The sequence below is a fragment of the Clarias gariepinus genome, unplaced genomic scaffold, assembly GCF_024256425.1.
Source record: "Clarias gariepinus isolate MV-2021 ecotype Netherlands unplaced genomic scaffold, CGAR_prim_01v2 scaffold_30, whole genome shotgun sequence".
Taxonomy (NCBI): Eukaryota; Metazoa; Chordata; class Actinopteri; order Siluriformes; family Clariidae; genus Clarias; species Clarias gariepinus.
In genome coordinates, this window is record NW_026520997.1 from 1,468,432 (window position 1) to 1,495,000 (window position 26,569).

Here is a 26,569-nt window from a genome sequence, read left to right on the forward strand (position 1 = left end):
GGCTCTCGTCATCTCGCCGTCGCTCCGGCGGCGGCCTTTAGGTCATTAACTGCTTCCGAGACGCGAGAGAGGGACAGGACGTCTTCAAAACAGAAATCTGAGGCCTCCTTGTGTGTGTGTGTGTGTGTGTGTGTGTGTGTGTGAGGATTGTTCAGCAGTGACATTAGATTCAGGATTGTAGAGTAAACTGTAGAATTAGAGATTTCAGATTAAATAAATCTGCGCTTGTGTTCTAGATCAGATTTAATCCATGGTGTTGCTGATGCTGAACGATCCGTACGCACCTGAGAGAGACAGACCACACACACACACACACACACACACACACATTAGCTCTATCATTAAGGTCAACATATAGAACAGTCCTTAAGTCAGACAAATAAAGTTTGAAAAAATTAACTGTTTAAATAAAAGTTGGAGAAATGGGCATGTCTTCAGGTCGCGTGTGTCTTTTAGTTGGACATCCCTGAAACAACACCAATGTTTAATCTACACAAGAACAATCATTTGACTAGAACACATTTTAAGGGACATTAATGAAAAGATGGAGGAGAGGGAAGACGAGGAAGAGGAATAGATGGAGGAAGAGAAGAAGAAAATTCCGAAAAAATGACTTGAAAGGACGTGGATGAGGAGAGGAAGAAAGGGGAAGAATATGGAGAAGATGAGAGAAAATGAGGAGGAGAAAGAAGAGATGATGTGGTGTGTGTTTCCTTCCGCACCGTGTTTATTAAGTAAAGCATTCCGGTTTATATTGTACATAACCTGAGGTGGTTACACACCGTGTGTGTGTGTGTGTGTGTGTGTGTGTGTGTGAGTGTGTGTGTGAGAAAGATCATGCTGAGGTCCAGATGCTGAGAGCTCAGAACATCTGTTCCTGGGAATAACGACAAAATCCAGAATCTGGCGTAACTGAGCCGCTTCGAGCCGTAAACACCTGCATGATGAGTCAAACATCCAGGTGGAGAAATCTCACATCCTGCTATCAAGCTCTCTGTAGAGAACAGATCCTCCACATGCATATGTGTGTGTGTGTGTGTGTGTGTGTGTGGAACAGCTGCTTAAAAGTAAAAAGGCCACAGGTAAAAGGAAAAGCAAGACATATATTCAGTTATGCAGGAAAGAAAACAACATCACAAAAAAAACCTGTCAAACACACTGACACGACTGTTACAGTTCAGTCACCTGGATCTCGTGTGTGTGAGTGTGTGTGTGTGTGAGTGTATGTGTGTAAGTGTGTGGGTGTGTGCGTTCTATTTTGACACTTCACGCATGGTGTACTCCCTATTCCCCAACAGTAGTACCACAGGCACTAATCCGAGCCACGCCCCCTCCTCACTGTCCGGGCCGACTGCGAGGATGAGAAATAGCGGGACAAGGAGGAGTGAGGACAAGAAGAACAGGGAGAATCAAGGACAGGGAGTAGCAAGGACGGGTAGGAGCGGGGACGGGTAGGAGCGAGGACAAGGAGGAGCGAGGACGGGTAGGAGCGAGGACGGGTAGGAGCGAGGACAAGGAGGAGCGAGGACGTGGAGGGGTGGGGACGGGGAGGGGTGGGAACGGGGAGGAGCGAGGATGGGGAGTAGTGAGGACGAGTAGGGGTGAGGACGAGGAGTAGCGAGGACAAGTAGGAGCGAGGACGGGGAGTAGCGAGGACGAGGAGGGGTGAGGACGGTGAGGACGAGGAGGGTCGAGGACGGGAAGTAGCGAGAACGGGAAGGTGCAAGGACGAGGAGGAGTGAGGACGAGGCCATGTAGGTTTGGATTTTTTTTCTCCCTAAATAATAAAAACCATCATTTAAAAACTGCATTTAGTGTTACATAAACATTGTAGTGTGCAGTACTTGAAAAACAAGTTATATTATCACCTGTTAACTATTACTGTATGCATAACTGTTTGAAAAAAAGGCAGTAGAGGTTTTGGCATCAACAAAAACCCGTTATATCCACAGAGAGAGAGAGAGAGAGAGAGAGAGAGAGCGAGAGAGAGAGATAGAGAGAGAGAGACTCGTTTACTGAGACTTTAATGCTACTGTGAACTAATACATTACAAAACATTATAATCACTGCACTATTCTGGAAATCCTGAAGTTTCCTTCAGGATCAATAAAGTAACTGTCTGTCTGTCTAATTATTCAAAGCTCTTAGGTGGACTTTTGTTTGTCCAGGGGTGTAAATGTGTTTTGTTCGGTTTGGGTATCAGCATGACTTCTGAGAAATGTCATTGTCCAGCTCAGCTTCCTTTAAAGCTCTCTGATTCACATCTATTTTTGGAGGTCAGTCTTTTATCAAATCCAGGAAAAGAAATCATGGATCTATTCTTTCTTATCAGATCAATTCTTATCAAATTTAAAATCATGATCTTCACTTAAACCATTATAAATATACAATCTGTTTATAACCTTCTGACCCGGATATTTATATTCTGTATATTTTTCAAAAGGATAAATTCCGCTTTTATTCCGCTGACTTCAGTCCATCTTCACCTTCATGAGTTTGGCTGCTTTATTATTCATTTTAAATGTCCAGATGTTGTATTCTTCTTAAACTGGCCAATTGTATCGCCTCCATCTACACACTACGTTTGAGCCACTCACGGGGAATAAATTACTGGGTTACGTCCTCACTTATGAAGGACGAGAAGTCGTCCTGTTGCTGAAACAATCACTTTTTAAATGACTGCTGTGATCCTCCAGTGGACTATCGAGGGTTGTGGGAGACTGTGTCGCAAGGTCATGTCTACTGGTTTTTATCTGGATTCATTTTACGCGAAATATCAAAAAGATCAAAGCAATTTGAAAAAACCCTTAAAGGGTTAAAAGCAGCTGCATGTAAACTTTTATCATCAATCATCGTACAAAAATGATAAATCAGCTTAATATTTGTGGCCTGATAAAAGAGCTCCATATACAAGAGATGTTCAAGTCAAAGTGGGACTGCTGATTGTGTAAAAACTACTTTTATTTCTTTATAATCTCCTGCACACATCTACTTACAGGTAGAAAGGTTTCTTCTGCTTCATGTCTAAAACACTGGCCACCCAGGAACTCCTTTACCGGCCCGAACATGTGGAAGTGGCTCGAAGCGAGGTCAGAACTGTATGGAGGATGTGGCAATAACTCCTGTAATGTGCGAGTAATGTTGGTGTGTGTACAGTTCCCATAAATCCTTTTTCAAGAACCAGGTGTTAACAGAAATGACTGAACTGGTCTCCGAGCCACGTTTGCACCGTTTAAATGTTTTACTACGGCTCAAAATCTCATCGCTGTTCTGTGATTAAAATCTTCTGTAAATGTCAAATCACTTTTACGGCTTCATTCACCTAAAATTTCATTACAAGTCCTGGTTTGACTCGAACTCCCCTCATTTTTCATAAGCCAAAAATCCCTAAGTATTCCTTTTACGAGTAATAACCAGCCGTTTCAATAAAATGACCACGCCCGCTCAGTGTAAATAACCACGAGAGAGAAATGTCTCCACCACACCGAGGGGATTTACAAGAACTGATACCATTATCAATAAAATGTGTCTCTTTACCCCTCGCTTGTTTTTCGTACAGAACATGTACTGGGTTTCAACGTGTGCTGTTCGTCCCATGCAGTTTAACCCGAACATGTTCACAAACTACAGTCCAGCAGGTCAACACTAAATGTCCAGAACGCAGCCTGAGACAATCGAATTGTTTTGACTGGAAATGATTGAAAAACCTAAAAAAGGCCACTGTGAGCCAACACACGCCCTGTAGATTCGTCTACTTTTACTCAGGTGCACGTGTAAGCCTAGGACTTCTACTTGTGCAATCTCAGGAGGGAATCTCTACTTCTACTCATGTACAGGATTGGTGTATTTACTCACATCTGGATAACATCATCATCACACGCTTGCTAAATAGCGATAATGATTAACCTTGCTAACTCCAGCTATAATTTAGTCATAATAAAAGAAAAAATGAGAGTTTTGATGAACTAGTCTATCGCGAGATAAAGATTTTGTACCTGCTGACAACTTTTGGTATTTTATTGTTAGACTGATTTTATTTTTTTTTTATTTTGAAGGTTTTAGAGAATCAGGTCTCGGCCTCGTCCTGTCACGCAAAAACAAATATTGTGTTATAGCGGAGCGGTTACTGTTTATGAATATTTTGCACTTTGGTGATCTTTCTTGCTCACACACACACACACACTAATTTCAAACTTCAAAAAGCAAACAAGAAAACGGAACTGCGAGCGGTTTATAAATACACATATAAATACATGGACTAGCAGGAGGTAATAAGAGACTGGTCTGAGCAATAAGGAACCATGGTAACAGGAAATGTGAACAGGAAACAGACCATATAAGGAAGTGGGAAATGAGACAGAATCAGGACAACGTGACTATAGGAGTCCATTATTATGGTAATATATGCAATAATGTAACACTGAATGTCTATTAAACTGTCAAAAAATGGACTGCACTGTGCATTTCTGTTCCTCAGAGTAAAAACTATGCAAATGCACAATTAAATGTACAAGACTGACTGATTTAAAGGTTCTTTAGCACTTTTACAAGCCGGACACTGCGGTTATATTAAAGCTAGAACTATTTTTCTGAAAGTTATTCGCAGGTTGACAAATGATGAATCTAATAGCATGTGACTCATATAATGCATCTGGTTATATTTTTTTCTGGCCTAGAAATTACCTACGTCCCCCAATACTCCCTCCCCAGCCCCCGCCCCACGAACACGGACATCGAGTTATAATATACCAAGCATTACCAGATGACAAAAAGCAAAAAACACAACCAAAACCTAGAAATGTTTATCTGAAACATTACAAACTTTAACATATTATGCATATGAAATATTACGAAAGATAACTTTAGCGCTACTTAGTTCCGGATTGTGATTGGTCAGAAGGTGCTGATTCATTTCCTCAGTAATAGTTGTAGAGATTTATGTCAATGTGCTCTTCAGAATAATAGATTTACGCCCCGGTTTCTATAGTAACAGCTGATGCGGACGCATCACTGACCGACAGATTCGTCCTCCAGGACGTCCTCCATGTGTCGCACCACAGCGTCCAGGTCACTGTCCTGAAAGAGAGATGGAGGAAAAAAGCAGCACATGACTCCATCTGTCATTAGCTTATTATCCAGTTAGTATGATTTATCCCACGCTGGTTAAGTATCGCTCATTCACAGACACTAAACAGCACTAAAGCCAACTTTATTTTGTTCTGAATTATTTCCTGTTCCTAAACGACACTTTAAACGTGTAATTTAAAACACAGCGAGGTGCTGATTGGCCCCCGGCAGGTTCGGTCCTTTAACATCAACTCCTTCATGGTTAAGAATCCTGTGTTCGCTCGTGAATCATCTTGATTGCAATTTGATGTTCACGCGTTTTAGTAAATGCGCATTAATGCAAGTGTGTAATGTTTGATTTTATGTGGATTTTATGAGCCTGAGGCAAAATCGAAAAAAAATAATGAGTGAAGCAGATTTTTCCTCCAGCTCGTGTTAACGCTAATCAGCACGCTTTTCTCTGCTAAAGCATTTGATGAAATGATGTGAAAAAGAGAAAAACTGCAGACATGTTGCTTGTTTTAAGGTTTAAGCATCTTTACTTTGGAGTAAAACATACAGTCAAAGACTAACAGGTTACTGAAGGGTTTCTAAACCGGATAATTAAAGGATCTCAGTGAAAAGTTATTTGAAAATATGACTTGGAAACTATCTGATAGGGTTCATCCAAAGCAACAAGAGAAAAACATTAAGGGTGTCAACATTAAAACGCCAAAAGATCCAACATCTTAACATATATAACTATTCATTAGTCTACTGAATATTAATAATGCCTACCACATGTTAATGTGCGTAAATAAAGGTTTATTGAATACAAACTGAATAGTAATGAAATATTTGCTGACTATTAATGAGGGCATTTTGAATAGTAATGAATATATAATGAACATTAATGAGTACGTACTGGGTAGTAATTAAGATTTACTGAATATGAATGAGGACATAAGAAATGTCGATGAACATACAAGGGATGCCATCAAATGTAAACTAAATATTCAATTCAATACAATTCAATTCATAAAGTGCTTTTAACAGTGTACTCTTTTATAGTATGATACTGTATGAGGTTCTACCCTGTACTGTACTGTAGCACTCTACTATAGAGCCAGGGGTAGCTCAGTGGTTAAGGCATTGGACTACGGTTTGGAAGATCCCAGGTTCAAACCCCACAACCACCAAGTTGCCACTGTTGGGCTCTTAAGCAAGGCCCTTAACCCTGAACTGCTCAGATGTGTAATAAGATAAAAATGTAAGAGCATCTGCCAAATGCCTAAATCTAAATGTAAACACAGACCACGATATTGTCGAAAATATGGTAGCACTGTACCACTAGCCCAGCTTTGGTTACAAAGGTTACACTATTTTTGTGAATACAATGGTACTTATGAACATTCAAGTTATAAATTTGTGTTAAAGATGTATAAGACACACTTTGTCAGACTTATGAACGGATCCGACTTACGAACATGCTCCCAGAATGGAACTTGTTTGTAAATCGGGGACTTACTGTACTTGATTGTGTAAAGCTGCTTTGCGACAATGACAATTGTTAAAAGTGCTATACAAATAAAATTGTATTAAATTGACTTGAATTATTGGGTACAACCATTACAGGGTTACTAAATAAAGTTCAGCAGCTATCTAATATAGAACAGTTTGTACAAACATACCCAAAAAGTACCATGATACTTATCAAAGTACTGTGGCACACACAGACACCATAGTACTAACATGGTACCCACTGCAGTGCCACAGTACCTACCCTGGTACTCTATAATGTCCTATAGTGCCTGGTATGTTAATGTTAGAATTATAAAATATTATATCATAATTGTGTGAATGTTGACTGAAGGTCGTACCACGTAAGTATGGGAATAAATACAATGGTCATCAACGATGGGTCATGTGTTTTAGACCGTTTGGTGGGCAATGCTAAATATATATGACTCAGCTGTGCTTGGTTATCTATAGCTGACTTGTGTTTCACAACTCACACATGAGCAGCAAAAAAAAAAAAATACGGATATATATATATATATATATATATATATATATATATATATATATAGATTATTTTTTTGCCTGGTTTGGTCAGGAAATTATACAGGGCATAGAATGAAATTTATTCTTACAAGCCTCATCTATTGTTTAAAGATTTATCTCCATTACAAAAAAAAACAAAAAAAAACCCACGACTGAATTTCATCCTGTAATTGCGCCGGGGTGAAGTTCTGCCAACTGGGATTTAGGTGAATTACGCCAAACGAGGCGTTGAGACTAACCACGCAGAAGAGAAAGTGCTTCCCCATAAAAATGATCAGGCTGAAGAAATGAGCAGAACTGCCCGGGTGTCTCTGTCGTCCGACTAATTATCAAATCTCCACCGGGCCGGGAGTCAATTTCAGCCGATCCTCCGCTTCCATCTGCTCGCTTGTTTCTCCCAGCAGTGACAAATCGTTTTAATCTCGCGTGGCCTCGGCGGTGTGGAGCAGGAGGAAGAGAGAGAGAGAGAGAGATTGCATGTGGCGCTGAGATCCGCGGGCCTGAGGGATGAAATCTCAGCCCACCAGCTTTACGTTATTCCGCTCCATGTTTCATCAGCTCCTGTGTGAAAACCTTTTCGATTCAAACACTTCAAAGCAAAGCGTTTTCTATTTTTAATAAGAAAGAAAAATGCAGAGAGGTATTGCGTTGTGATGCTGACGGCCCAAAAGTGTGCACCGAGACGAATCTTGGCTTAGGGTGCACATTATATAAAAAAAGAGAAAAATTCAAAAGCACAAAAAAATGTCAGCATTTTATACCAGAATTTTAAACTTTGTTTGTTATAGGAGGTTATGATCGGATTAGTTTCTTAGATAGAACTGCTTCTCAGGTGAGGTTGTTTCTTACTGTAGATGCAGCTGTTCCCGAAGTGTAGAAGGTTGAAGCCAAGGTAATTTTTTTTTTGTTTTCCAGGTGTGGTTGCACTGTAGTTAAAGCTGGTCTGTTAATGTGGCTGTTCCGCAGGTGCAGCTTTTGCTTAGTTGTATTTGTTCCTCAGGTTCCTCAGGTGTGTCCCATGTGACTTTGTTTCTTAGGTGTATCAGATGCTCATGTGTGGCAATTCCTCAGATGATATGGTTCTTTAGCTTGTTTTTTAGGTTGTATCATGAGTGATGTTTATGTCTCAGCTGTAACTCTTGCTCAGATGTTGCTGTTCCTCAGACGAGTCAGTGTTTTTATCAGCAGAGGCCAGTTCTCAGGTGTTGTCATTCCTTAGGTGTTGTTCTTCTTCAGATGTTGGGCCAGGGGTAGCTTAGGCATTGGACTACGGTTTGGAAGATCCCAGGTTCAAACCCCACAACCACCAAGTTGCCACTGTTGGGCCCTTGAGCGCAGCCCTTGACCCTCAACTGCTCAGATGTGCAATGAAATACAAAAAAAAAATGTAAGTCTGCCAAATGCCTAAATCTAAATGTTGCTGTTCCTCAGGTGAGAGTGTTTCTTACATTTGGCTGTTTCCGAAAGTGTGATTGTTTTTTAACTATGGATGATCTTCAGGTAATATTTTTTCCCCATAAGGTGTGGGAAAAAAAACTCTGTAGTTTAAGTTGTTCTCTTAATGTGGCTGTTCTTTATCAGCGTCTTTTCCTCAGGTGTAGCTGTTCTTTGGGAGAGATTGTGTCATTGCTTTAATTTTTAGGTGCGGATGTTTTTTCAGTTGTGGCTGTTCTTTAAATAACATCATTTTTTTCCTGTAGGTGAAGCTGTTCTTCACATGTGACTGTTCGTCATGTGATGCATTTTTTTTTTTTTTTTTTAGCTGAGGAAAGTCCTCAGGTCGGGTCATTTATTAGATGTCATTATTCTTCACATGTTGCTGTTCCTGAGGTGAGGTTGTTTCTTAGATGCAGCTGTTCATCAAGTGTGTTTTTTCTTTATCCAAAAATGATCCTCAGGTAATTTTTCTTCCCAGGTGTGGGTGTTCTTTATCTGAAGCTGTTTCCTGGATGTGTCTGTTCCATAAATTAAGCTGTTCTGCAGGTGAGGCTTTTCCTCAGGTGTAGCTGTTCTTCCTTACACATGGCTATTCGTCAGGTGAGCCAATTCTTTAGCTGATGCTACGTCATGAGTGATTTTTTTAAATTGCTTAGCTGTAGCTCTTCCCCAGATGTTGCTGTTCCACAAATTCTGTTGTTCCTCACTTATGTAGTTTGTTAGATGAAGCAGCAGCTCCAAAACTGTGGTTGTTCTTTAGCTCCTTCTTAAGAATGATGATTTTCCCAGGTGTGCTTTCTTTTTAATTGAAGCTGTTCCCTTGATGTGGCTGTTCCTTAGCTGAGGCTTTTCCTCAGGTTTAGCTGTTCCTCAGGACATGTTGTATCGCAGGTGATTTTATCCCTCAGGTGTAGCTGCTCACCAGGTGAGGTTGTCTTTTGGCTGAAGCTGTTCCTGATGTAAAGTTTTCTGCAAGTGGGACTTTACGTGAGATATCTTTTTTTTTTTTTTTTTTTGCACTGTTCTCCCACTGTTTGGTCTTTGTCAAATGAGCGTGGGAGTAAACCGTGTTCTTTGTGTTCCTCTTATTAAAATACTCCATTTCAGCGCTGCATTGTTTCATTTAATTTACCCTCATTGGAGCTGATGTGCCATGTGCGCTAACTGAGTTTACCTTCTGCAAACTTTCACAAATGGCTCATTAAAGCAAACAAGTTTAGAATGAAAATTAAATTAGTATGCAAAAAAATAAATGAAAAAACAAACAAACAACGCTCTGGATAACGTGAGGGAGAACACAGGAGGATGAGAATCCTTTCAGAAGAGAAAACGTGACTAATTTAGTAAATCGGTCGTATTAGACAGGAGTGACGGTCATGTCACTGAGGAGGGAAATTGGCTCATTACCTGAGCTGGAGAAGTGAAACCGTCAGCATTTTAACTGTCCCTAATGTCCGCGCCACACTGGAGTCCAGGCAATAAAAAAAACAATAGAAGCTTCTCCCTCAGGTCCGTACTCGTCTCCTAACACTCTCCAGCCTCCGTGTTTGGTCAGAGTAACCCAATTAAATCGTACTCACTCAATTTGAGTTCTGCATTCTGATTGGCCGGGAGGTTCCTCAGTAAGTTTCTCTAATACACAGTGCACTCGTTCTAACACCGTATCGTTTCTATAGCAACAGCTCAGTCACAGGGATGCCTACATGATGCTCTGAGAAAACATATGAGGATGAACAGAATGCTGAGGATGTGTGTTGACGTTTTCTGTAAAGAGAAATGTGTTTTTTGTTCATTACAGGTTTGTGGATGGACAGTCCAGTGTCCACACTTAGAAGTAAATCTGTAAACGTTTTAAAATTTATTCACAGGAGTTACCGTGACAAGCTGAGGTTTTATTGTTATAATATGGGAATAAAGAGAGGACAGTGTGTGAGTGCACTGCGCTAATATGATCTAATGTGCAGCTAAAGACGACATCTTTATCAAGATTTAAAAACTATATCACAGACCGCCACTAGAGGGCCTCGGAGACACTTTAGCATTACTTGTGTATAACGCTACTACTACTGTACGTCACATCATACTGTATATACAGTCATGCACGAGCTGCCATATTATTTCAGCGCCCATTGATGAAACATGCCGTTTCACTGTCTTATGCCCCGCCCCCTTATTTTAATAGACAACTTGATAAGAACTATTAAAGCTCCTATATTAACATCTGTCGTTCCTCTGTGTCAGCTTGCACTGCTTTTCCTATTTAAGTCTCCGCTCATGTTCACTCGATCCCTCTGGCATTGAGAGTGCTCACCAAACAAACTTCAAAGCTAATTAGAGACAATTAGCATAAGAACCGAAGCTAATCGTCCACCACAGTGCCGTCCAATGAGACGCCGTGCACATATAGACGTTAGATAGCATTTGTTTCCTTTTTCATACTGAGTGACTGTATTTTTCAGACTATAAATAACCGCAAATTTAAAAGAAACCTGATGAATTTTGTCTACTTTTAAAAAAAAAAAAAAACACCCAGCTCTTCAGTGCCCCCTACTGGTGTATTGTAGGCTGGTGATTTTTCCCTGCCAAACCAAAGGGAAGTCCCTCTCATCGTCTAGACTGCTTTATCCTGTATACAGAGGCGCAAATCCCATCCCACGAGACCAGGGCACAAGGTGGGATACACCCTATGGGGTGCCAATCCATCACAGGGCACACACACATACTGTACACACACACAGTCATTTACACACCACAGCCATTTTGGGAATACCAATTATCCTAATGGGGGGGTTGCAGTGATTATTTATGTATATCATCAGTTATAATTATCTAATTGTAACTAATGATTTATAAGTTATTAAGTTATGCATAAATAGGGGTGTGGTTGATTTGAATGACAGCTGCTTTTCTAACATAAGTTTGCTAGCTTGTAGGTGTGTTCCAATCGACAGCCAGGCTTCGTTTTCTCCGCCCACTTGTCCATTTATGGGGTCACTGGGACAGGATGGTGATGAGCAGATCTCAGACGGCTGAGTCTCAGAACCTGATAAACCTGAGGGTGACGTCACTGAGGGTTTGTGCTGATCTTATACGGTCTACGAGCCAAACTATTAAAAGGGTTAAATATCATTTATACTTTCCTAAATCCTCAACTTGTGAATCTGCCTGATGTTCAAATGTTGAAACAAGAAAAACAGAACCACTTCCTCTTCCTCATAAACTTCCTGTTCCTCTTCCTCACCAACTTCCTGTTCCTCTTCCTCACCTGTGTGGGAACATCAGAGCAGAAATCTTCTTCATCCGAACACGACTCGAATCCATCTTCGGAATAATACACTTCTGCAGCCTGAGGGTCCTCGGGGATGTCTGACACACACACACACACACACACACACACACACACACACACACACACACACACACACACACACACAGAAAGAGAACAAAGACTGAACAAAAGACTGTTTCTCAGTGTGTGTGTGTGTGTGTGTGTGTGTAGAGACTTTAAATCACTTATCTACTTAAATTACACATTAATTAAACAAACACTTAATCACTTCACTAAAGACTAATCCCAACTAAATCCTTAAGACAAAATAAAAAACACGCAAGATGTTAACGGCTGTTCAATTAGGACGAAAGTAATGGCACCCTGTGAAAGAAGGCGGGGTTAGTGTTGGTTTTCGAGCCTCTTTATTCACCCGGATTGTGTCTGAATGTTATTATTAAAATAAAGTGTGTGTGTGTGTGTGTGTGTGTGTGTGTGTGTGACAATCTATGATTTCCGAATTCTTGATAAGTGGTAACTGCAATAATGTTTGTGCGGCACACACACACTTGTACATGCTGTGTTCACCGTGTCACATCATCACTCACTTTACAGAGAGAGAGAGAGAGAGGGAGAGAGGGAGAGGGAGAGAGAGAGAGAGAGAGAGAGGGAGGGAGAGAGAGAGGGAGAGAGAGAGAGGGAGGGAGAGAGAGAGGGAGAGAGAGAGAGAAAGAAAGAGAGGGAGAGAGAGAGAGGGAGAGAGAGAGAGAGAGGGAGAGAGAGAGAGAGAGAGAGAGAGGGAGGGAGAGAGAGAGAGAGAGAGAGAGAGAGGGAGAGAGGAAGAGGGACAGAGAGAGAGAGGGAGAGAGAGAGAGGTAGAGAGAGTGAGAGAGAGAGAGAGAGAGAGAGAGAGGAAGAGGGACAGAGAGAGAGAGGGAGAGAAGGAGGGAGGAAGAGCTCACCACGGGACACTCAACATTTATCGCCTGAATAGTTTCAATTTCTTGAGTTCAGGCCTCCACCTGAGCTCCACACACTCCTGGCAGAGATAGCACCTGTGTGTGTGTGTGTGTGTGTGTGTGTGTGTGTGTGTGTGTGTGTGTGTGTGTGTGCACATGTGTCTGTTATCGGCTTTAGAAAAGAGCTATTTTGTAGAGCCAGAGGCAAGAACCCGAGCAGGATCTCCGGAGACGGAGGAATGCTCCTTAATCCTCGATAAACCAGCACCAGATTACTGAACTGCAGACGTCGTGACTGTGGACAGAAATTCTTCGAGCTCAGTTCGAACAAAATGAAGATGTGTTTATTGTAATTATGATGAATAATGTACGAAGTTTCGCTCCAGAAGACAATAACAAACATGAAACTACGTTAGCGCCTCCACAGCACGCGGACTGCGGGAGTAATGTGAGGAGAGTCAATGTACAGTTCAGCTGGGTGTTATTAAAGACAGCAAGGAATAAGAGAATGAAATGAGGAGTGTGTGTGTGTGTGTGTGTGTGAGAGAGAGAGAGTGGAGCCTCGGGTAAAATAAACATGAGTTGAGCGACTGACTTTAGCCGTGAGCAGGATCAGCTTTAACAACAAGCACAACAGAACCAGGACGTCTCAGAGACGCTCGCTCCCAGCCTCCTGATTGGCCCATATTGAGGGAACAGAAAATAAAAGTGCTTGGACCCCTTCTGAATCATTCACACGGCAGTGGATGAACCTTTTACGCCGTGGTGTCACTTGTTGAAGATCCTGGAGTTACAGGAAGTCTAACGTTAAACGAGTGTTGTAATATAGTTGTTACAACGTTGCGATGACGTTAACTTGGTTTTGAAAGCACATGACTTATATTCGTACATTTACTCGCCTCTAACCAGTATATAACCAGTACTACACAGGATGCCCCCTAGTGGTCCAGTGGTGAACCTCAGTGATCAGCGCTCAGGACGTCAGTTTGGTATTAATATTGTTTTGAAGCTGTTCACCGTTATCACATCGTCATGTAGTCGACGTTGTTCCGACGTCATTTCATATCAAAATCATTCCAACTTTTAAAAACAACCATCATTAATATCAGCCTTGCCAAGTTAAAGTCACCACAATGTTTTGACAACCAGACAATCCTGCAGGTAAATACGTAAAGAAAATACGCAATTGTTATGAAAGAAGAAAAAAGAATTGTTACTGGATTTTTTTTATTGTTAGAATTGTTACTGGAGCTGTAGAATCCTATCTGCCTCCATCTAACCCGAATCATCTGCATCCTCTTCTCTCACACCAACTAACTTCATGTCCTCTCTCACTGCATCCATAAATCTCCTCTTTGGTCTTCCTCTAGACCTCCTGCCTGGCAGTTCCAACCTCAGCATCCTTCTACCGATATATTCACAATCTCTCCTCTGAACATGTCCAAACCACCTCAATCTGGCCTCTCTGACTTTATCTCCAAAGCATCTAACATGGGTTGTCCCTCTGATAAACTCATTCTTGATTCTATCCATCCTTGTCACTCCCAAGGAGAACCTCAACATCTTCAGCTCTGCTACCTCCAACTCTGCCTCCTGTCTTTTCTTCAGCGCCACTGTCTCTAAGCCGTAGAGCATCGCTGGTCTCACCACTGTCCTGTACACCTTTCCTTTCATTCTCGCTGAAGTTTCATGGTTTTAATGTTTTAATGGAGGATCCTATCCATCCTTGACACTCCCAAGAAGAACCTCAACATCTTCACAGTAACTACACTAAACTGTTAAAAATAACCCTACAGGTTAAACCCCGCCCCCGAGTTAAACCCCGCCCTCGAGGACGAGGATGTTTCACGTTCAGTGAGGATCTGACTGATCACAGATGAGACTGAATTCTTGTAACCAATTGGAATGCAAAAGGAGGGATTTAAATTATTTTTTTTTTACAGGAAATGATAGAATGTATAAAAAACTTAACCTTGTATACATTACCATGGAAAAGTCTCAACCCATTATGAAAAAAATTTCCATCGTAATGACTTCTGTCTGGCTCACGGATTACATGAATTGTCTGACTAAATAACTGAGTACTGTACTTAAATGGCGGACCTACTGTAACGCTTTAGATTAATTGTTACGTTAAAAAAGTATTCCAAGTACTCTAAAGCGGTACTTTGTAACGTGTTTCACCCAACACTAATGAGAATCCATAAAGAACATCTCCTGTGTGAAAACCTACAGTATAGTTACCTCTGACTGCTACATTACTGACACTGGAGACTCCTTCCATACCTGATACACATTAGGAATTCATCTTAAAGGCAGATTTCCAGTGGTAAAGTTGTAGAAATGTATCTAGCTTGCGTTTATCAGTAAATAAAACATTTATTCTAAAGATTTATTTAAATAAAACATGAATCAAACCACTTCAGCTTCCTGTAAAGAAACATCTCTGGGTTAAGCTTTAAAGGTTAAGCGGTGGCTTAGTGGTTAGCACTGTGGCTTCACGGGTTTCCTCTGGGTACTCTGGTTTCCTCCCACAGTCCAAAAACATTTCGATTGGGCTTACTGGTGTTTACAAACTGCCCGGTGTGTGTGTGAATGTGTGTGCCGTGTCATGGTTGGGCATCCTGTCCAGGGTACACCCCGCCTCATGCCCAAAGTCTCCTTGCTTATTATTTTCATAATAATGAACCAGAAGTGGAACCAGATCGTGGAACCTGACCTGATGACGTCATTACACACGGTGAGAGTCACAACCTTAAACGTGGGGATATCGTCCTGATTTCGTAACATATTTAATTAAAAGGAAGACGCTAGCCATGTATGTGTGGGCGCTTTGGTGCTTTTGGAAGTGTGATTAGTTTTTTGTTTTTTTCATTAAACTGCATGTGAATCTCCACCAGTTGGTCCGATGTGCTGGTGGTAATTAAACCTGGCTGGGAGTCAAAAGCTTTCCAACACATACTGCTTTAAAACAAGAGCTATTAAACGGCCTGTACCACACACACACACACACACACACACACACACACACACTGATTTCCACTAATCTTGCTTTTTTTTAGGAGGGAAAATACCACCTTTGTTAAATTAGAGCTTTTGCCCCAGTACTTGAGATAAATAACAGAGGATTAGTGGAGGATCGGGATAATTTAATCAGACACACTTACAGATAATTAATAGTGTCAGAGAGCACGCAGAGAGAGAGAGAGAGAGAGAGAGAGACGTACAGATCCTTCCTCACGTCTTCTCAGCAGTGTTTAAGCTGAAGGAAATTAAACACCATGTTGTGATGCGGATCATTTCTGATTATTGTTTTATTCCTCTTTCACTTAGTATAAACACACTTGTTAAAATAATATGTAAATAATAATTGTTACCACGGTTACAGCTTGTCATAATAAACAAAACTAAACCACAGGCAGAACACGGACAGAAAGTCAGGGAGACGCTTCCAAGCTTCCTGATTGGCTGATGGAGGTGTACTGTACGTAAGAGGAGCTTGGACCCATTCTGAATTAGGCAGGTTTTTCCGTTTCTTTGATAAACTCTTCTTTTCCACATTGTGTAACTCATCTGTTGTTTCTGCCCGTAAGCTTATAAAACTAAAAAACAAGAAACAATAGAAAGAAAATTGAAGAAGTGCAAAATGTAATAATGGATAGTGTGGCGTGGGCGGGGCGGCGGCTGACGACCAGCATGCCTTGCGGGGATGTCGGTGTGTTCACCATGATGGGGAAAGGTGTTTGGGTTACTGACTTCGGCCCTGTTGTGTGTGTGTTGAGGTGTGTGACGTGTGAAATGTGCTCTAGTTCAGGCTGACGCTGAATTAGAGGTAGGCTCCTGAGTGAAGGTGCTGCTCATGCCATTACCGGCTGTGTGCTAAATAAAGTACTCCCAGCCATTGCATTGGGTAACAAACAAGCTCACTCGTCTCTCCAGCATTCTTCTCGGCGTAAAAACGCTACATTGGTGTCAGAAGTGGGATGGAGGGTTCGAGCGCACAACAGAAGACCTTCTGAAAATCCAAGCGGGCCGCCGAGTAGCGGAGCGACTACTCGCGAAAAAGAAGCGCTTTCCCGACGGCGCTAAAGCGAGCACACCACGGCAACCAACGCGGAGCGGCGAGGTGAAAATCCCGGCGCTGGATCTCGGGGCGGAGGCTGAGCCCATATCGGCGGTACATCACGGCGGAAGAGCCGAGCGACCGCCCGCAGCTCAGTGGCGCTCGGTTCGTGAACCTAGCCGGGGACAGGGCTACCCGTCGCGGCTAGGCAACGAGCAGCTCTCCGACGTTTCGCGGCGAGGCGACGGCGCGGGTGACCGTCAGGAGGCGCTGCGCGAGGTCGAGTGCGCTGAGCCCATAATGGCGGCACATCACGGCGAAAGAGCCGAGCGACCGCCCGCAGCTCAGTGGCGCTCGGTAGGTGAACCTAGCCGGGGACAGGGCTACCCGTCGCGGCTAGGCCTCGACACCGCTTCCGAGATTCCGCGGCGATGCCGAGGCCAGGGACCGCCGGACTACCGCTGCAACGTTCTCAGGCCTGAGGGACAGCCGGACTACCGCTGCAACGTTCTCAGGCCTGAGGGACAGCGTACACCAGCAGCCGCTAAACTAGCGCCGGGTGGACACTTGGGGAGCCCCGCGGGGCTTTACATCGACTGTGTGCTGGACGGCGTCTTACTGCGGGCGCTCGTGGACACCGGCTCCACTGTTTCGCTGCTGCGCTCTGGAGTACTGGGGCAAAGCAAGCGTGTTTGCGGACTGCCTGATTCCGCCTTCAACATCTGCACCGTTGCTGGGGGCTACATCAAGGTACGGGCGTGTCGCACAGTGCGAGTCCAGGTGGGAGGACGAACTTACACACACGAGTTCTTAGTGGGGTGTGTCGAGGAGGACTGCATTTTGGGGTTGGACATTTTGGGTAGATGGGGTGCGGTGCTGAATTTGGCTAGCAGAACTTTGCGTGGTAACTTCGGGGTAGCCAGGTTGCTCGGACCCAAACCACAGCTGGATAGGTTAGCAGCACACACCCAGGGGGCGGAACTTCCGGTAGCAGACCGAGTGGGAAATCTGCGCGCTAACACCGGCGCTTTACCTCGCCGGCCGGGCAGCAAAGCGCGTGGCCGGTACTGCGAGCAAGTGGAGCGCCGTCGCGACGTAGAACCCTCGAAGCAGGACGTTCCCCCCGTGCAGTCCTCCAGAGCCTCCGGTGGTGAGCAGCCGTCCAAACCAGCATGCAGCCGTCTTACAGCGTCACCCGCAGTCGCTCCGCCGGTCTCACAGCTGAACTGTGAACCGCTCATCGCCAGGCAGATGGGCCCCACCCAGCGCTCGCGGGCACTGCTGCAAGACTTTCGGGTGGGGGCACCTATGGGGCGAATGGGCGTGGACACTCACAGCCAGGGGCGAGATTTTGCTGCTGGCGAGCAGGTGTGGGTGTGTTCCTCCGGAAGGAGAAGGAGGGGGCTCTCGACCGGGCGTGTGTCTCACTGGGTGGGCCCCTGTATGGTAATAGCTCGGCTCTCCGATGTCATCTACCGGGTGCGGTTGGCGGGGCGGGCACGAGTTTTGCTCCACCGGGACCGTCTTGCGCCTTGCCAGCCGCACGCGGGGGGAAACATTGAACCCTGTGGAGGCCGGACCGCCTCAGGACTACGTTCACGTTTATCCCTCACCTGCCAAAGGACGCCGGCGTTTCCACCGCCAGCGCCGACCGCCTCCACGCCTTCGAAACCAAGTTCGTCGTGGTGACCGGGGACGGTCACAGCTCGGGTGGGGGCAGTGTGGCGTGGGCGGGGCGGCGGCTGACGACCAGCATGCCTTGCGGGGATGTCGGTGTGTTCACCATGATGGGGAAAGGTGTTTGGGTTACTGACTTCGGCCCTGTTGTGTGTGTGTTGAGGTGTGTGACGTGTGAAATGTGCTCTAGTTCAGGCTGACGCTGAATTAGAGGTAGGCTCCTGAGTGAAGGTGCTGCTCATGCCATTACCGGCTGTGTGCTAAATAAAGTACTCCCAGCCATTGCATTGGGTAGCAAACAAGCTCACTCGTCTCTCCAGCATTCTTCTCGGCGTAAAAACGCTACAATATAATATTAATAGAGAGCTTAAAAGGTCTTGGCGACGAATTATACATGTCGATAGAGGAACTCTTCTGACATCTACAGAAGGCAAGAGAATGTTAATGGAGAGCAACATGTACAGATACAGATAGATTAATTTTAAAGTAGAGAAAACGAGCACTAAAGACAAATCACGCAGTGCAAGACCATCAACTGCGACAAAGAGTTGTCAAACAAAACCAAAGACGGTTTGACAGTCGGGTTCAACGATGGCACAGATGCCTGGCTTGGTGAAATACACAAACCCTGCAAAAGTAGAGAATCCCTAAGGCAAATCTTACTAAAGTAAAAGTAGAAGTCCTTTATTAAAACATTTGAACCATAAAACTTCAGCGTGAATGAAAGGAAAGGTGTACAGGACAGTGGTGAGACCAGCGATGCTCTACGGCTTAGAGACAGTGGCGCTGAAGAAAAGACAGGAGGCAGAGTTGGATGTAGCAGAGCTGAAGATGTTGAGGTTCTCCTTGGGAGTGACAAGAATGGATAGGATCAAGAATGAGTTCATCAGAGGGAAACCCACGTTAGATGTTTTGGAGATAAAGTCAGAGAGGCCAGATTGAGACCAAAGAGGAGATTTATGGATGCAGTGAGAGAGGACATGAAGTTAGTTGGTGTGAGAGAAGAGGATGCAGAGGATAGGATTAGATGGAGGCAGTTGATTCACTGTGGTGACCCCTGAAAGGGAACAGCCCAAAGACAAAGAAGAAGAAGACACTCTAATAAAACTACTCCAGTAAAGTACAGATATGTAAGGTCTGTACTTTAGAACAGCAATAAAGTGAAGATACTCAGTTACCTCCCACCTCTAGTAACAGCTGGTGTTTTTGGTCTTTAAGAGAACAGAGAGGCAGGTCAAAGAGCTTAGAGAGAACTGGAGCTGAACTTGTTTTGCTGATGTTTTTGAGATAAAAAGTGTAAAGTGACATTCCTTAATGTAGTTAAGCAAATGTAATGTACAGTAAGTGGAGCAAAATGCTTGGGGATGTGCTGTTATAGGAAACTACTGTAATTAGCTCCAGAGTCGGAGCAGGACGTCTCACTGGACCAACCCTATGTGAGATCTGATGGTATAGCACCACGTGTATACAATCTGATTTAATTCCATTTTTAAAGACGGATCGATTTGCACCTCGTTCACGAGCCATCCCTGAACTCCCAGTTTAATGGAGACGATTGAAGAGAATTAAACATGAATGTAGTCCGGGTTAATGAGATCAGGGCTTTCACAAGCTCGTCCCCTGACTGGGAGCTTCATTGATTTTAATCAGCGCTGCTCCGGCGCCGCTCCCATCACTTATGCAGACGAGGTTGCGCGGGTTTGGAGTTCGGCCCTGGATCGTTCCCTCAGGTCTTATTTGCAGAAGGGGAAGTGCGCTAGGGCAGATATCTCTCAGTGTACCCTTAAATATACTTAAACAAATAAAGTCTCCAGAACAATAAGTAATAGGTAACAAACCTTCTAGTAAGAACTCTAACTGAACACACACACACACACACACGGAATCTCATTATACCAAAACGCTGAATCTTAAACGTTTCTAATGAGTCATTAGTGTGTGATGTATTAACGACACGCTGACGCATTTTCCCCAACAACAGTGCAATGTGCATATTTAACGATGAGCCCGAGGTGATCCCACACTGTGACTCCTCTCTCTCTCTCTCTCTCTCTCTCTTTCTCTCATACAGGGAAGACAAACTGCGATGCTGATTATTCTCTCCTTTTATGTTCAGGTTAAACTTCCTTCTTGTTTTCCCTAAACTCCGCCCTTGGCCACAACCAAGGGGGGGGGGTTCCTGTTATTTATAAAACCAGTGATAATCGATTGGTCTATCATTTTGTTTCGATATAAAAAGAACTTTACAATAATACTGTTAGAAACTTATTATAAAATCCTGATTTTTTTTTTTATTAAAAAAATTTTGTCTGCTCTTTAATTTTTTTCTAATCGAATGCTCAAAATGCCGAGCATTTACATAGGGCGTATTTACTTTTGCAATGCTGCCTATTTAATCGTGTCTAATATGTAAGACTTCTTGGTCACTGGTTCTAATCCTCCTTAATGCTACTTGCTCATGTTTTTTCGCTCCATTAATGCACTTATCCTAATAACGAGACGCCGTTGTCCCGCCCCCCCTCACCAGCCCCACCCCCTCCCTCCTTCACTTTCCTCTCTCACTCTCCCGGGAAGAAAAATCCTTTCCCTCCTTCAAGTTTGAGCCTCTGAGTTATTGCGTAATCGAGCGTTAAAGAGAATCAAGTCGAAGAACACATGTTCGGCCGCGGCGAAAAAAAAACACCACCCACAGATTTATCCTTACGTCAGAGGAATTCGATTAGGAGGTCACAGAGGCTGTGTTTGGCGTCGCGTTGATTAGAACAATCATCATTACAAGCTCATTAGCGTGACGACGGATCTCCGGAAATAGCAGGCTAATTTCTCTCCGCTGTAATTTACGGGGTCGGCGAGCATCAGGGACGGGAACGGAAAAGCACATTTTTAATTTCGAGTCGGACCAATGTGCAAATTTGTCGAAATAGGAGACTGAAGGCTGCGTCTCAAAGGACGGAAAAGTTCTGTGTAGGAGGAGTACTGCGTAGGATTAAGTATTAGCACCCAGGGCTAGGGATTAAAGCCACAATGATTGAAATATCCCCAGATTAATCAGTGAGTCAAAGAAGTTTCTGGAATAATGGAAATATTAAGCAACAGAGATCAGACGGTAGCGCTCGCTCAGTGTCCTGATCGCATTACTGCAACATAAACATCGTCAGATTTCTGCAGTTAAAAAATGAACCCTGATTCTGGACATTACACCAATTTTATTCATTTATTTATTCTATTTTTCTGGGGCAGATGGATTCCTCTCTTTCCTTCTGCTCTGTTCTCGTTCTCTCAGATCTGAGATCTGTTCCGAGCAGATGAGACTCGACTCCATCTGTGTCACACATGAGAGGAAACAGTCCTTTGGTGCCTTGTCTCAAACGGTGCCCACAAACACCATCTGATTCCCGTCTGTATGGCACGTACGAGCACGCGCACACACACACACACACCATTAATTTTTCCGTGTGTGTTCACTCACTGAAACCTAAACACACTCTGGAGTACATTACTAATGTACCAGAACCTGGAATAAATAAAGCATAGACCTGTAGGTGGACCTGTAGAAAGGGGGCGGAGCCTGCAGATGTGACTGCACAACATTAGTAGTGACAGACACCAGTCAGCAATGCTGCATGCGATCGCTTATTTTCCATGAATGTGAGCGTGGCGGAAAATACACTACCGTTCAAAAGTTTTAGAACACTTGCTAATTTTTTCTTGTTTTTGTTTAGTGAATTATTTTCTCCATTCTACAACAATACTGGGGATTTCAAAACTATAAAATAACACATATGGGATTAGATAATTACGTACAACAACAAAAACGACAGTTAGTTGTTATTTTGTCAGTTAGTTGTCAGCCTTTCTGTAATAGTTCTTGCAAGAACAGTATTGTCAAGTGCATTTGCAAAATCCGTCAAGCACCATAATGAAACTGGCTCTCATGAAGGCCGTCCCAGGAGGGCGAGACCAAAACCTACCTCTGCCGCAGACGAGAAGTTCATTTAGAGTTATCAGCCTGAAAAATGACCAATTAACAGCACCTCAGATTAGAGGCGTTATGAAGTCTTTACAGAGCAGAAGTAGCAGAAACATCTCACCATCAACTGTTCAAAGGAGATTAATGCATTTTTTGGACGCCTTCAGCATTCCTTTACAATGTAGAAAGAAATAAAAATCAGGAACCATCATGGAGTTAGAAAGTGTTCTAAAACTTTTGAACGGTAGTGTAAGCAACATCAGAAAATTGTTTGGATGAAGCAATGAATCCGGACTGCTGGCTCGAATCGTTCCCCAGCTCACATGCTCCAACATTTCTTTACCTCTTAGTCCACATCTTGCGTTGTTAAATAAAAAAAAAATAATAGGGTAATTTGCATTAATAATTAGTTAGCTTTGGCCACGCCCACAAGCGAAACACTACAAGCCAAGACAATAAACAAGAATAGAAACCTCGCTTAACTGAGATGTAGCAAAGGAGACACAGTAACAAAAAAGACCAACAGGACCCGAGGAGCACGCTGATGGAACAAAAAGAAACAGTTTGAGCGTTACCGTGTTCAGTGAGCTGCTCTGCCATTTGTCCAGGACGGTGGCTCGGCGGACCGTTCTGTCGTCTGATTGGCTGGATTTGTCTCACGGTGTCTTCAGCGGTCTCCTTCAGGACAGACATGAGGATCAATCAATCAATCAATCAATCACCCAATCTATTAATCCATCCATCCATCCATCCATCCATCACACAGACCCACAGTAAGAACATTGACGCTGACTCTTTGGAAGTTTTTGGACCGGAGCTCCATCATGCGCTGCTGATTTTCTTTATATTTCTCCTCCACAATATGCCTGCACACACACACACACACACACACACACACACACACCATTTTCATTGTATTAGAATAACTAAATATTATATTTGTGCAAAAGTTTACAGTGGATATGAAAAGCTTATGCAACCCTATGAAAATCACAAGATTTAAAAAAAATCTTAGTCAGCTCTCCCTTATACAGTATCTGGTAAAATAAAAGGTAATTAATCATAATAATAATAACTTAACATCTAACATCTCTAACATCAGTGGTTAAATAAGTGTTCACTCAGTTTTTATCATGTGACTTTGTTCAGAATAAACCAATCAGATCCAAACTCATGTTCAACCATTAAAGTTAGGCAGAGAAGAATTCTACTTTAACATGTAATTATTTAACATAATAATTATTTATTTTAATAATGAAATAAAGTCATTTAGTCACAATATTCCGCTGTATTTCTTAATATAATTTAATTACAATGAAAAAAAATCTAAACTGTATTACGTTCATTTGTGTTGTGTACACGGGGCGTCTAACAAACGAGTGTCTGTGTAGGACAATTACGGACAATTATAAAAAGCATGTGATTTAAGGATGAGCTCTAATTGGATTTTTTCAAATCATCCTTGGGGCGCGGCACTGTGCAGCCCGAACCCTTCCACTTTTGTTCTTAGCGAATCAATATTGTTTTTAAATATTTGGGCTCATGTGATTGGACCATTCTCAATGAGTTTTTATTATTATTAACGCTCAGCAGATTGTTAGTTAATGTATTGAATAGTGATTGACATGGAAGCAGCTAAATATGAGAGAAAGTTCTGTAATTTCTTTGCTAAAATACCGCTTCGCAAGAAGATCGGACGAAGAAAGAAAAAAGTTAAAGAGCTTGGACCAGATCGACCTGATCTTCTAATTAAGCAGCAGTCAAGTGATCACGGCCGAGCATACACTCGGTGCTTTTCCAGCACTTCTTATGGTTATTTACAGGCAATTATTAAAAGTTAAACTTTTTTTGTTCCCCCCCCCAAAAAAAAAAAAATTAAAAAAAATTTTGGCACCAGCCGCTACTCTGTCCAACAATAATTATGACACAGCTCTTACTGATTAAGTGATCCTGATCTAAACAGAGATCAGTAGCTTCCCTAAAGTTTTCTTTACATCTTCTTGGTTTCTTCGACTAACCCTAACCTCTAGGCAAATTGTGTTATAGTCGGATAAGACAAAGACTTTTTTTTTTTTATTCCTAAAAAATGCCATCTTTTCACCCAGGCATCACCAGAACCAGGGTGAAGCATGGTGGTGGCAGCATCATATTATGGAGCTGCTTCTCTTCAGCTGGTACTGGAGATCAGGTCAAGATAGAAGGAATCATGAGCATTTCTCTATATACTGTACCAGTCAAATCTGATGCAGAACCTGCTGGCTTCTGTTTTACCTTCCCGCATGATAACAACCCAAAGTTACAATCCAAATAAATACAGCAGAAGAATACATGTCTTCAGAAAAATTAGTGTTTTGGAACGTCCCAGTCCGAGCCCAGGTCTTAATTATGTCATAACTTGAGGAGAGCTGTGCGCTGGAGAGCAACTTGCTATCTATTTGATAATGTAGATCTGGAGTGTGGAATAAAACAAACAATTGGAGATACTCAAAAACACTGACAAACAAAAGCTGCTTTAATCAAGTACTAGAAATGAGGTGTGTATACTTATGTAACTAGTTTATACATCATCTATTTTCACATGGAAAAAAGAAACCTGACATGACTTATCAACTTTTTACTGTATATCTGCTGTAAATAATGGGTCTGAACAATACTCGAGTGTGCCTTGGGTTTAACGATTTCATCATAAAATATTAAACAAGACTCCACTGTAATGAGAAACTTATTAGGTTAAGTAAAGACTAAAGAGTTTAAATTTAGGAACTTAAACACCCCAACTAAACACACACACACAGGACACTTAGCATAGCTAGGCTTAGCATAGCTAATTAGTGCAGTTTCCATCACCATGGTGCGGTTTATCGTTAGCCGTGTCTCACTTTAGCTTCCTGGCTCGCTCATCAGCCGCCTGCTGCTTCCTCAACCTCATCCGCTCCCGAGGACTCATCTTCTCGACCTCTGACCTTTCCCTTAGCGTCTGGAGGTGCACTTTCCTCTGCCTGGGGAGGAAAATGTTTACTAATTACAGCTGTGTTAATGATTTATCTATTCAGTCTCATTAAATGCTCTCTTCTTTACACCTAGCTTGTGTGGCTAATTTACAGGATTGTGTAATTGAGAATTAGTTACCTAGGATAGAGTCAGTTATACCCCTATCTCACCTATGCGGTTTGACTCACGAAGTTCCGCAAAGTTCTGTAAGGACCGCAAGCTTCCGCGAGGACAGGCAAAAAAAATTAAATGTTTAATTTTTCATGCGGCAAGATGGAAACGTACTCACAGCGCCAAAAACTCACGGTAAATCATGATAAACTGTACTTATGACCACTGCGTGAAACCGCATAGCTGAGATAGAGGTATTAGCTAATAATGAAGAATCAATTAGCTAGCAGTGAGGAGTCAGTTAGCTAACAATGCAGCGTCAGCTACCTAGCAATAAGGAGTCAGCTAGTTAGCAGTGATGAGTCAGTTAACCAGCAATAAAGCGTGAGTTAGCTAAAAATAAACAGCTAGTTAGTTAGCAATAAAGAGCTACTTAGCTATCCATGAGGAGTCAGTTATTTACCAAGGAGGTGTCTGTTGGCTAGCAGTGAGGAGTCAGCTAAAAATAAAGAGCTAGTTACTTAGCAATAAAGATCTAGTTAGCTATCAATTAGGAGTCAGTTGGGTAGCAGTAAAGAGTCAGTTAGTTAGTAATAAAGAGTCAGTTAGTTAGTAATAAAGAGTCAGTTAGTTAGTAATAAAGAGTCAGTTAGTTAGTAATAAAGAGTCAGTTAGTTAGCAGCCAGGAGTCAGTTGGTTAGTAATGAGGAGTCGGTTAACTAGCAGTGGGGAGACAGTTAGCTTAAAATAAAGAGATAGTTAGCAATGAAGAGTCAGTTAGCTAGCAATGAGGAGTCAGTTAGCTAGCAATGAGGAGACGGTTTGGTAGCAGTGAGGATCAGTTGGCTAGCGGTCTTATTAACATTATTCTCATTGATTCGTTGCTATATCTTTTATAAATGAATGAGAACTGAAATGAGTAAGATGAAACACAGCCGCTAGATTTCCCTCCACGTGATTCACACGTCCCAGCCGTCAGCACA

General features: G+C 42.8%; 1 protein-coding gene across 1 annotated transcript in view; it reads right to left on the reverse strand.

The window, feature by feature from the left end:
• Nucleotides 1-205: 205 nt before the first annotated feature.
• The window catches only part of nek11 (NIMA-related kinase 11), a 55,555-nt gene continuing 29,191 nt past the window's right edge, over nucleotides 206-26,569 (reverse strand). Inside the window, exons 9-14 of the mRNA XM_053490705.1 lie at nucleotides 25,364-25,483; nucleotides 23,257-23,350; nucleotides 23,060-23,162; nucleotides 11,813-11,913; nucleotides 5,016-5,076; nucleotides 206-284 (exon numbers count right to left, since the gene is read on the reverse strand). Of these exons, the coding sequence (XP_053346680.1) occupies nucleotides 244-284; nucleotides 5,016-5,076; nucleotides 11,813-11,913; nucleotides 23,060-23,162; nucleotides 23,257-23,350; nucleotides 25,364-25,483 (520 nt within the window). The 3' untranslated portion in view covers nucleotides 206-243. The remainder of the gene's footprint in view (nucleotides 285-5,015; nucleotides 5,077-11,812; nucleotides 11,914-23,059; nucleotides 23,163-23,256; nucleotides 23,351-25,363; nucleotides 25,484-26,569) is intronic.